This window comes from Mastomys coucha, unplaced genomic scaffold (assembly GCF_008632895.1).
Source record: "Mastomys coucha isolate ucsf_1 unplaced genomic scaffold, UCSF_Mcou_1 pScaffold22, whole genome shotgun sequence".
NCBI lineage: Eukaryota > Metazoa > Chordata > Mammalia > Rodentia > Muridae > Mastomys > Mastomys coucha.
This window is the reverse complement of record NW_022196905.1, coordinates 166,481,413-166,493,912: the sequence shown is the minus strand read 5'-3', so window position 1 is coordinate 166,493,912 and position 12,500 is coordinate 166,481,413. Positions and strand designations below refer to the sequence as shown.

General features: G+C 46.8%; 1 protein-coding gene across 5 annotated transcripts in view; it reads left to right on the top strand.

Annotated features, from left to right (window-relative positions):
• Positions 1-12,500, top strand: part of Plekha2 (pleckstrin homology domain containing A2) — a 63,591-nt gene that overhangs the window by 46,470 nt on the left and 4,621 nt on the right. For all 5 annotated transcript variants that reach the window (XM_031339337.1, XM_031339339.1, XM_031339336.1 and 2 more), the window contains 3 exons: positions 325-393; positions 747-817; positions 5,364-5,427. In XM_031339337.1, coding sequence (XP_031195197.1) covers positions 325-393; positions 747-817; positions 5,364-5,427 — 204 coding nt within the window. The remainder of the gene's footprint in view (positions 1-324; positions 394-746; positions 818-5,363; positions 5,428-12,500) is intronic.

The window sequence follows — 12,500 nt, the reverse complement described above, 5'->3', positions numbered from 1 at the left end:
CTTTTGTGTCAAGTTGACATAAAACCAGCCGGCACAGTAGTAGCTTCTGGTGGCAGCAGAGAAGGGCCCTCAGGTACTCTTCAGGTGTTAGGTGCTAAGTCACTGGGAAGATCAGGGTTCAGATAGAGGCCTGGGTCTTTCACTGGCTTCACACTTCCCATTGTTCCTGTTTTTTTTGTTTTTTTTGTTTTTTTTTTTTTGTCCCTGCTGAAGATGGGATTCTAGCTTCCATGGTGCAGGGTCCCTGGGCATTTTCTGTGACAGTGGCAGTCCTGGCTCTGGAGACCTGCCCTTGACAGTTTGGTTCCTTATTTTTCATTTCAGCGGAAGAGTTGGAAACGGCGCTTCTTTGCCCTCGATGACTTTACCATCTGCTACTTTAAGTGCGAACAGGTAGGTAGTAGGTTCGGGTCCCTCCTGAGAGGTCTGAGTAATAGAGAACGTGCATAAGTGGAAGCCAGGCCCATGCAGACTTCCAAGCCACTTCTTGTCTTATCTCTGTCCAACCTGTGTCTCTTTATGATGCAATTATAAAAGGCCCTGGACTGCTGCCAGCGTCTGTGTGCCGAGCTGCTGTGGGGGCGGAGCCACAGAGCAGCTGCTGCGGAGATTGCTTCTCTGTAACAATTATTTTGAAACCAGGTTGGTTTTAGCCAACACTCTGAGAGAGAGGTGTTGGTGAACGGACATGGGTCACTGGGTCATGTACCTAGCCTCATTTGCCCATCTTCCATCTTTCCTATTAGGACCGAGAGCCTCTGCGCACCATACCACTCAAGGATGTTCTCAAGACTCATGAGTGTCTGGTCAAGTCTGGGTAATTGCCTCTTCGTATTCATTTTGAGGAGAGCCCCTGTTCATCATCTCGGAATGTGATGGACAGTCGCAGTCCCTTTGGGGATATCAAATGACCTTTTCACAGAGGTTGCCTAGGACCATCAGAAAGCACAGATATTTATGTTATGATTCCTAACAGCCGCAAAATTACATTTACAAAGTAGCAGTGAAAATAATTTTATGGTTGCAGTCACTGAACCATGGAATAAAGGGTCATAGCATTAGGAAGGGTACAGAGCCACTGACTTAGTGCTGCCTCATAACTGATGCAGGGTTAAGATCACACTGGACAAAGTGCCCTCTTCCCATTTTCCTACTCGTGCTCCCGTGATGCTTATGTGCTAACTTCTGGTGATAGCAAAGAATGGTGCTTAGGTGTCGCTCAGGCAGGAGAGTCAGGCGTCAGGACCGATGGGGCTCAGATGCAGGCCTGACCCTTCCCCTGGCCTCACACTTACCCTTATCTAAATTCTCAGGCCTTTCCTCCCTTGTTCTTGATGTCCTATTAACGTAAGGGATGACTCACAGCATCTCTGTTGCTACCACTTTGACAGGCAGAACAAGTACTTTTAATTTGTTCCTCTTTCCACTAGGAAAGACACCTTCTGAGAGCAATGCATAAGATGATCCAGGACTTGACAAGAGAATGTCCCATCCCCATTCCTAAATTCAGCCGCCTGTGGAAGTGAATCTTAATAGACCCCAAGCATATCTGTTTGGGCAGGAGTTTATAGTCTGTCTAGACTGTGTGTTTGTATCTCTCCTTTCTGTAGGTCATAAGGGGATCTATCAACAGTAGGCATCCTGCTCCCCTGCAAAAGCATAGCATAGGCCCTACATAAGCATACATACTATGTGACCCAGTGAAGCAGGGCAGAGATGCCGTGCTAAGAGTTTCAAGTAGCAGTTGGTGGGGGTGGGGTCAGAAGACTGGGGAGGCCCCTAGGGATAATTTGCTTTTTTGTGAAAGTAGCCATAGATAGACTTTGTCCTGAGTGTGGCTCTAGGGGGCAGAACTCAGTGTGACTGGATCATGAGAGATGCCCAATTGCTCCTGATCCTGGAGGGCCCGCATAGATAGGAGGCCACTTGGACATCCGAGGGCAGCCTGGAGAGGTAGGGTAGCGTTCAGCCTGAGAGTCTTGAAAACTCCCCCTTCCTCTAACTCTACCCGAGTCACACTGAACCGGAGTCGGGGAGGTGAAGTCCATGGGGAAGGCTGTGGCTTTGTGGCCTTCAGCTCTTTTAGGTGGTGTAGCCTCTCTGGGACCTTTGGGGGGAATTCAAGGCCACTGTAAGCAATGGTGGCTGTTGAACTGGATGACATTGAAAACAGCATGCAGCTGGAGCAGTAGATGGAAAGGGGGCAGGGGCCCCTCCGTGCTTGATTTCACCTCCTCTGTGGACTCGGGGACTTCCTGCCTTTGCATGAATAATCTAGAAGGTTAAAACATTTAGAGCTCGCAGGGTGGTGGTGGTGGCGGCGGCCGCGGCAGCGCTGTCCCAGCACTTGGGAGGCAGATTTCTGAGTTCAAGGCCAGCCTGGTCTACAGAGTGAGTTCCAGGACAGCCAGGGCTACACAGAGAAACCTTGTCTCGAAAAACCAAAAATAAATAAATAAATAAATAAATAAATAAATAAATAAATAAAACCATTTAGAGCTGCTTATGTTAGTTGGTTTCCTATGGCTGCTTTAAGACACCATGACCAAAAGGCCAACTGGAAAAGAAAAGACTTATTTGGATTACTTACACTCTCAAGTCACTGTTTATTATTGAAGGAAGTCAGGACAGAAACTCAGACAGGCCGGGGGTCCGGAGGCAGGAGCTGAAGCAGAGGCCATAGGGGGCTTCGGCTTACTAGCTTATTCATCATGGCTTGCTCAGCCTGCTTTCTTACAGAACCTAGGACCACCTGCTCAGGGGTGGCCTCGCCCACGACGGGCTGGGCTCTCCTCCATAAATGACTAATTAAGAAAAGGCCTCGCAGACTTACCTACAAACCCAATCTCATGGAGGCATTTTCTCAGTTGAGGTTCTCTCCTCTCATATGGCTTTAGCTTGTGTCAAGTCGACATAAGACTCTTCAGCACCAGCCCAGAACAGAGCTGTCCCTACTCAGAAGCTGAGCAAGTAGAAGTCAGAGTTGGCAGGATGTATTTTGAGTGATCTGTGGGGTTCGAGCCGCTTTCGATGGCTTTATGGATCAGCTCGGTCAGCATCTTTTTTGTCTTCATTCTACACTGAAGGACTGACATTTATAGTCCATGTCCCAGAGACCTTTTCTCACCATGGTGTTTGTGCCAGGTCTGTCTGTGTACCCTACCTTGTTGTAAGTCATGTCCCTCCTCTGCCCAGAGGGCATGCCACTGTGTTTTCTTTGTATAAGATGTTTCTGTCTGGGACCAGCCCTTCCTGGCACAAAGCTCTCTGTTGGCATGGAATGCTGTCTTACCTGCACCTGGTCTTGCCTTCTCAGGTGCTTCTCTTGGTAGTAATTGGGTCTTTACTCCTCATATAGTCCCCATAATGACTGGATGCACACAGCTGGCCTTGAACATAGAAGCAACTTCGACCCGTTTTGCAGTTGTGTCAGCGCCACCCGCTCCTTGTCCTCTGCCTTGTAGAAGCCAGATTTCTCTTCTAAAACCCACACCCAGATTGAAACCTGTTTTTCTTTCTTTTCTTTTCCTTTCTTTTCTCTTCTTTTCTTTTGTTTTTTTCTCTTTTTTTCTTTTCCTTTCCTTTTTGAGACTGTAATTTGATTACAGCATTTCTACCTTTCCTTTTCTCCCTCCAAGCCCCTCCCATACCCCATCCCTGATCTCCATCAAACACCTGGTCTCGTCTGTCTGTCTCTGAAACTTATTATTTTCTTTGTTTATTTGCTGTTAGGCACACCATCACTAAGCTACACCCTAGCCCCAGAAGCAGATCTTTTTTTTTTCCCCCCGCATTGAAGGAAACTATTTTTAAATTTATTTTACACAAACATACAGAGGAATAGGTTTCATTACACCAGTTTCACACGTACTTTATTTTTGCTGACCTTTGCCCCCCACTCTTTGTGCACAGTCATCCCCGTTCTATACCCCCCACCCCTTCAAAGTTCCCCCTCTTAACACCTTTTTTTGGGTCAATTATTTGCTTATTTATTTATCATCTATATGTGTGGATGCAGGCGCACACGTGTGGGTGTGGAGGTCTGCAGACAACTTGTGGGAGTTGGTTCTTTCCCTCTGCTGTGTCAGATGAGGTGGCAGCTAGCCAGGCCCTTTTCCCGCTGAGCTATCTTGCCAGCCCTCACGGTCCCGTTTCTAGTTTCACAACCTTCTATTTCCCCGCACATACATGTTTACTCATGTATACAAATTGAAGTCTAGGATTGACATGTGAGAGAAAACACGTGGGATTAGTCTTTCTCTAGCTCAATTACATTGCTTAATAATTTCCAGTTCCATCTATTTTTATGCAAACTCCATAATTTTTTCTTTTAAAAATTATTTCTTTTTTTTTTAATTTATGTGTATTGGACTATCTGTGTGAGTGTGTTCCACACATATGCAGGTACCTGTGGATCCAGAAGAGGGTGTCAAAACCCCTGGAACTGGAGTTACAGGTGGTTGTGAGCCTCTTGACATGGTTGCTGGGAATTGAACTCAGGTTCTCTGGGAGAGCAGGAAGTACTCTTAAACGCTAAGCCAACACTTATATTTTTTCTTTCCGATAAACACATTCTATTGCACGCCGTTCATCTGCTGATGGACCTCAAGGTTGATACTGTTTCCTTGCTATTGTGAGTAGTGCAGTCATTGCCTGGGGAGTGCAAGCATCTCCCTGATAGGATGTAGAGCCCTTTGGTCATATGTCAGGAGTAGTATAGATGGCTCACATGGTGGTTTTATTTTTAGTTTCTTGAGGAACCTTCAGACTGATTTCCATAGTGGCGGCATTAATTTACACTCCTCCCCTTAGTGAGTAAGGGCTCCTCTTTCCCTAGTCAGCATTTGTTATCTTTTTGCTTTGGGTCATTCTGACTGGCGTGAGATGAAATCGCAAAATAATTTGAATTTGCATTTCTCTGATGGCTAAGGATGTTGACCAGTTTCCTGGGAAGCAAATCTTAAAAGTTGCCTACTTTGAGTTTCTGATTCTCTTCTTAGCTCCTTGTCCCCTGGGCCAGGGCAGTGAGGCAGAGAGCAAGGAACTCAGAGCTGTGGGCGGAGCCGCTGCTGGGGGTGGGGCGGGGCAGGGGCGGGGCGGGGCAGGGGCGGGGCCGGGGAGCCTTTAGACACCGAGTCAGCTTCCTTAGAAGAGGAACATTTGGGCCCAGTGGGTTCTGATCTCCAGTGCCTTGGACAGACGTAGCATTTGCAGTCTCTGAGCCTTGGACTTCCTTATCCACAGGAAGGACAAAGTCTTGAGTTGTATTAGTGGGTGACTGTGAAAACTGTAGGAAATAATGTGAAAAAAAAAAAGTTCTCACAATGCCTGGCGTAATGGTATATCTTTCTTTCCTTGCCTAGTGATCTCTTAATGAGGGACAACCTGTTTGAAATCATAACCACCTCCAGGACGTTCTACGTACAGGTAAATGTCCACCCCAAGACCAGCAGTCCATCTCTGTGAATGTGAGTGGCTACTTCTCCTCCCTCCAGCACCCTCGTTTTTCTCTCCTCTTTTGCTTGTCGTTTCTCAGTGGTCGGTTTAGTACCTTAGACAGTCAGTGTCCCATCTCCGTCCAAGGAGGATGTTAGCCAGAGGCCTCCCTACTCTGGAATACTACAAGCAGGTCCGTCCGCTGTGCGGGAGGGTGTGCGCCTCTGTAGCAGCTGCACTGGGCTGCAGAGCTCCAACTAAGCAGAGAAAAGGAGAACTGGTGGGTGGTGGTTTCACTTCCGCTCTGGAGGGTATTTATAAGTCCTGCCTATGTATGGACATTACTGTGTGCAGACAAGACAGAAAGAAGCACAGAGGGCCCTGTGCCGGCACAGGTGCACAGGCGGCCGCACAGAGAAAGCCATTGTTTGGTCTCTGACAGTTTGCTTACCAGGAGCTCCCCCCACCCCCAGATCTGGAGCTCTCCCAATCCCTGTGAGGTCACAGCAGCTAGCAAGGCAGATTTCCAAGCAGCGCAAAGACATCCAGGGCCAAGTCCTCAGCCTGGGCTGCCTAGAAGCCCACAGAGCAAGTACAGAGAGAGGCTGGTGTGGGATTCCGAGCCTTACAATCCGCCGCTCTCCCAAGCGGGATTTTAGGAACATCCCTCTCCCTTTCTTCTCTTTCCCCCCACTGAATCCCCCCACAAAAGGATGAAGCCTCTCTCCCATTTTTTTTTTTTTTAAGTAACAGGTCTTGTATCTTCACCGTTTTCTACTTTATGCCAGCAACCTTGCCAACTGCCTTGGGCATCTTCAGGCCATTCTCACTGGGACAAGCACATTGTCCAGGAAGAGATGTCAGAGAGGAGGTTGGATCATGGAGAGAGGGTCACCTTGCTCTTAAATCTAGTTTTCTCCAGTGCCTCTTCCATTTAGATGCAAGGTGTAGCCTGGGCTTTAGTGAAAGTTTCTAGTTCTTGCAGTTGATATTTGTAGAGTATGGTCAGGGGTCTAGGCACGGACTAAGGTTGGGGTCATGGAGTTAGACAGAACTGATCTTGAAGCTACGCAATCAGGCAGCTGAAATCACATACATGGCCAAAGGAGTCAGGAGGAGTGGGGGCCAGGCAACGGAACGGCTCCGTGACAAGGGTCCAGGAAGGGGAAGAGCTGCTAGGGTGTCTGAGAAACTATTGGCTGAGACCCACTGCCCTGCCTGCTTCCTTAGCAAGCTTAGATCTGCTCCGTAGTCACAGGTGAGATGAGGACAGTAAGACACAGATCCTGGACTCGGACAGCTCATTTAATATTTAGAGTCTCCAAATGTGTAAAATGGAGATGAAAAACTCAACCCAAGCCCTTCTGAAGTCCCCGAAGTCTGCTTGATCCCAGGCATCACAAAGGACAGATAAGAAAAGGGCGATGTGGGACTAAAAAGGCCAATGTGAAGGCCATGGCAGGCAACCCTTCAGAAGGGCTTATCTTAGATGGGAAAGTGATGAATACAAGAGATATGGAAGACCTCCAACTCTCAAGGACTCAAGAATTGGTTGTATGAAGGGGAAGGGACAGACACATGAATCCCAGGGCTTTGGCTTGAGTTTTGTACTGTTTGATGACAATTGGTAGTCCCTTCCCTGGTAATACAGAGGGCAAGCAAGCTTAGCACTAGGGTGAATTGCTTACTCTTCTATTACCGTGATAAAATATCATGACCAAAAGTGACAAGGAAGAAAGAGTTTTACTTAGCATACAGTTCTGTTGCAGGAAATATTTTAAAAATGGACCATCAGGCTTCCTGCCCTACTGGTGGCAACTGGCAGTCCACGTTGGCTCCAGCCAGGTGATCTCAACTCAGCCATCTCTCTGTGCCGGAGCTCTCGAGTTTGGTGGACTGCTGCTGCTAGGCCCACATAGTGACTGCCCACTCCACAGTCAGCCGTCATAACACCCATTTACCCGGTAGAATCAAAACTCTTAAAGCTTATAATTAACCAATCAGATTTATGTATCCATAAATTCTCAATTTACAAGTTGCCAACACAGGGCTGGTGAGATGGCTCAGTGGGGAAGAGCACCGACTGCTCTTCGGAAGGTCATGAGTTCAAATCCCAGCAACCACATGGTGGCTCACAACCCCCCTTAATGAGATCTGATGTCCTCTTCTGGTGTGTCTGAAGACAGCTACAGTGTACTTACATATAATAAATAAATAAATCTTTAAAAAAAAAAACAAGATGCCAATACAAAAATTTCAGAACCAATTGATAATGATAAAAGCTTTATCCCAATTATTCTAACCTTATGATATCATAACTACTTGTGGCTGGTTAAAGCTATGCTGGTTCACATCTGCCTCACCTTGCCTTCTTCCTCTCCCCCGAGACACACTCTGTCTGCAACTCTTAGTTCCGCCTCCCTTTTCCCTGTCCACCCACAGGCCTCCTGCTGCTCTAATGTAATTGGACAGGGAAAATCCTGCAACCCAGTTCCACAGCGATAGAGTCCATCAGACCAGGAAATACATGCCATGGCATCAGGAACAGGAAGCAGAGAGAGGAAAGGGCTGTCCCTAGTGATGCATTTGCTCCAGCAAGGTTCCTCCTAAAAGTTCTAGAACCTCCCCAGACAGTGAGTGTGACCAATGGGGGACCAGATAACGCTGGGGACCAAATGTTTAAACACACGAGCCGATGGAGTACATTTCTCAATGTAACCATGACATAGGGGTAAGCACCGAGTTTACTGTGTTTGTGGAACATCCAGCGGCACGCCTGCTGATGATCGTTGCCTCGATGATGCTTGGCACGTTAGTGCTTGTGTGATGATGATGCTCCGAGAGCTGCACAGAGGGTAGTGACTTGGGAGACAAGAGGCTCAACCAAAATTGTTGTATCATCTAAGAGGGACCAGCACTTCCCAGGGCCCGTACCAGTTCGTTACTCCTTCCCTCTGCACTAAAATGTCTAAGAAGGAGGAACACTAGCATCCCCATGAATACACACATGAGGGAAGGTCAAACCCATGTGTAACACATGGGATACAGAGAGTGGTGTGTTGGAGAAGTGTGGATGAAAAACCAGGAACATATTTGTTGATTCACTTAGAAGTCACAACTATAAACCTGTCTTAGGGTTTTACTGCTGTGAACAGATACCATGACCGAGGCAGCTCTAAATTGGGGCCGGCTTAAAGGTTCAGAGGTTCAGTCCATTATCATCAAGGCAGGGACATGGCAGCATCCAGGCAGGCATGGTGCAGGAGGAGCTGAGAGTTCTACATCTTCATCTGAAGGCCTCTAGAGAATACTGGCTCCCAGGCAGCTAGGATGAGGATCTTAAATCCCACACCCACAGTGACACACCTACTCCAACAAGGCCACACCCACTCCAACAGGGCCACACCCTAAGTGCCACTCCATGGGCTGAGCATATTCAAACCACTACAAAACTCATAACACATTAACAGAGTCTCTTGTGTAATTACAATCCTTCTAAAAATATCAAGGGTAGTATTGCCTTCTGTTTTTGTATATCTCTTTAATGGCTGGCCATAAGAGACATCAGGAATCTCATTCTTGTTTCAGCCTGGAGTCTGAGTCCATGTGTTACTTTGAGGAGTTTGAAAATTTGGTCTTAGCTGGGCAGTGGTGGTGCACGCCTTTAATCCCAGCACTTGGGAGGCAGAGGCGGGTGGATTTCTGAGTTTGAGGCCAGTCGGGTCTACAGAGTGAGTTCCAGGACAGCCAGGGCTATACAGAGAAACCCTGTCTCGAGAAACCAAAAATTTGGTCTTATACAAATACGTATTTGGACAAAAGGATTATTTCAATGTGTTCATTTAGATGATTTCAGGTCTCTCTTTTTTCTCTCTTTCTCTTTCTCTTCTTTCTTCTTTCTCTCTTTCTTTCTCTCTCCCTCTTTCTTTCCCTTCCTTCCTTCTTTCTTTCTTTCTTTCTTTCTTTCTTTCTTTCTTTCTTTCTTTCTTTCTTTCTTTCTTTCTTTCTTTTGTTTCTTACCAGAACTTGATAAAATAGTGATTTCTTAATATTAGGTGCAATGTGGAATCTGGAGCCTTATCCATACATCTGCATATGCATAACTAGGGTCGATTGATCACCATTTGAGTATATCTTTCTTACCCATAGTTTATACTCATGCTTTGGGAAATACCGCTCTCACTGAGCTGTGCTGACCCTTGAAATTTTGGCATATGTTATTATGTAATATTTTTAAAGTCACACTCCTTCACATCACTAGCAGAGTCTGAGTATGGAAGGATGTGAGCTCATGCAATGAGAGGTATGTTTTGTGAAATTATGTTTTGCTTTAGGAGCTCAATATCGGTTGTTAGCAAAAAGAAATGATGATATTCCCTCGGCATCACTGGCTCATTTTTGATACAAAGTCTGCAAAATGCCTGCCTCTAAGTAAACTGGACTCATGGTTTATTCAACACAAGTCAGTCACTTGTGTTAAATAAAAATAACTACACTTCCTGGGAAGGGTGGGAGAGCTCTGTTGCTCCCATAGTTTGTTCTGTGGGGCCAGAGGTTTGTGGCCACTGAACTCAAGTGACTTTCTGACCTGCTTCCTCGGTCATGTGTAGTATGTCTGCATGAACCTTCTGTCTGTCTTCATGATCTAGGGGAGTGAGACCAACAAGAAGGGCAAGGCAGAGAAAAGAGCTCTGTGGCTGGGCTCTGACGACGACTCTGATGTTACGTGTTTGGGTTTAGGCTCCACCTGCACTCTGTGGTCTCTCAAGCAGTTGCACTCTTTGTGGCTGTTGTTGCTTAAACATCTCCGAGACACCAGTGAACAGTAGCTAACTGGTGGTGTCTCACTTATTTCTCCATAATCCATGCCTGGTCTTCAGTCTGTCCATGAGGAGACAGAGGCTTCTGGGGCAAACGGTCCATTCAGGATCATAAGCCCAGTGAGTTAGGGAGCCAAGTGAGAGGTAGAGAGGTACTGGGTACTCAAGCCTTAGAGCAGTGGTCCTTAACCTTCCTAATGATGCAGCCCTTTGATGCAGTTCCTCGTGTTGTGGTGGCCCCCTAACCAGAGCATTCTTCTGTTACTTCTTCATAAGTGCTATTTTGCTACCCTTCTGAAGCCTAGTGTAAATATCTGATATGCAGGATATCTGATATGTGACCTCCAAAGGAGTCATGACCCACAGGTTAAGAACCACTGTGTGGAGGCTGCAGTGTAGTGGAACCAGGGTAGTAAATATAGCCACCACCAGAAAAATCTGCCTTCGTCCAGCTTGCAGAGACTGGGTGTGCTGGATGACGGATCATAGGGTCCAGATCCAGGCATCAAGATGGGTGGAGATGGTACCTCAGCAGCCTTCTCAGTAGGTAGATGTTTCTAAGTTCTGAGCAAGCGTTCAAGATGTGAGTTCAGAGCTCGGATCCAGGTGCGTGGTGTAGCACTTACCTTGAACACAGAAAGTCCTGGCTTCAATAGCCAGCACTCCTCCAAACACAATTCGACCTCCAATCCTTGGAACACACAGTGGGGCTCTCTCTCATAAAGGGCCTGGAGTATTGGAAGTTTATCAACAGGAGAGTTTGTGGTTAGAAGTTAGAACCACGAGGAAGTAGTCTTCAGCTCTCTTGTCAGAACCAGGCTGCTGAGCCAAGACAAGATCCACAAGGGAGTTTCAGATGCTCTGCTGGAACTCTTAGAAAGTGACTTTGCAACTTAGACTCTAAGGTGAAGGGTGCCACCTAAAACAGTGGCCCTCAGCCTGTGGGTCGTAACCCCTCTGGGAGTCAAATGATTCTTTTGCCAGGCCGCCATTGGAAATATCAAATATTTGCATTGTGATTCACATCAATAGCAAAATTACAGTTATGAAGTAGCAATGAAATAATTTTATGTTTGGCGGTCACCGCGACACAAGGAACTGTTTGAAAGGGTTGCAGCATTAGGACGGTTGAGAACCAAGGATGTAGAACTATGTAATGCATAATTTATACAACTGTCCATTTGGGGGTTCTGTCTAAAGATGGGATTGGTTCATTGGGAAAGAAAGAAGTTGGAAATCAAGGGAAGATGTAACCTCCGGAGACTTAGGGATAATGGCAGTAACCAGAGGTAGATCTTGGATATCTTTAATTGGTGTCTGCCATAACTCACTGTATGTGTGTAGTGCTGGACTCGTTCGTAACTGATACTCTGAAGCTCACTGGACTGCAGCAAAACTGCAGGCTGAATGACTTCATTTCACAAGTTTGTCCCCCTCTTCTTACAAGCTTCCATCAAGGACAGAAGCCAGAATGCGCATGAGACCAGGGCAGGAAAAGAAGAAGGCACATGTGGCATTTCCGGCTCTATCCGCCCTGTGTTGGGCAGGTTTTGGTTTCCTAGGAAATCACCTGGGCTGGGTGGACCTCAGCTCTGAAGTAATGCTTCTTTCTTGAATGGAATCACCTGCAACATTTGTTTTCTATTTGAATAATATTTTTAAAATGACCATATGTGTGTTGTATGTGTTCATGTATATATGGGGCACGTGCCTGTGATGTACATACAGAGGCCAGAGGGGGATATGAATGTCTGTCTCTAAAATAATTTTATTTGCTATGGATGGGTGTGTTGCCCCCGTATGCATGCCTGCGTGCCAGGTGCCCAGAGAGACTAGGGGAGAGTGTTGGATCAAGTCCAACCGGAGTGACGGACAGCTGTGAGCCATCATGTGGGGGCTGAGAATCAAATCTGGGTCCTCTGGAAAAGCAGCCAGTGCTCTTTAGCTTCTGTCTCTCCAGGCCCACCACCTTGTTTCTTAGACAGTTCCACACTTAACCTGATTCTTGGCATTTTGCCTAGTCTGGCTGACCAGTAAGCCCCCAGAATCCATCTGCCGGTCCCCTCTGCGCGGAGGTGCAGGCATCTATCTAGAGGTGCTCAGGCTTTATGTAGGTCCTGGAGATTCAAACTCAGGTCCCCTTGCTTCCACAGCAGCCCTCTTACCCAGCGAACTCTCTCCAGCCCGTAAAATGAACTTTGAAATTAAAAAAAAAAAAGTAAAACAGTGGTTAAAATTACTGAA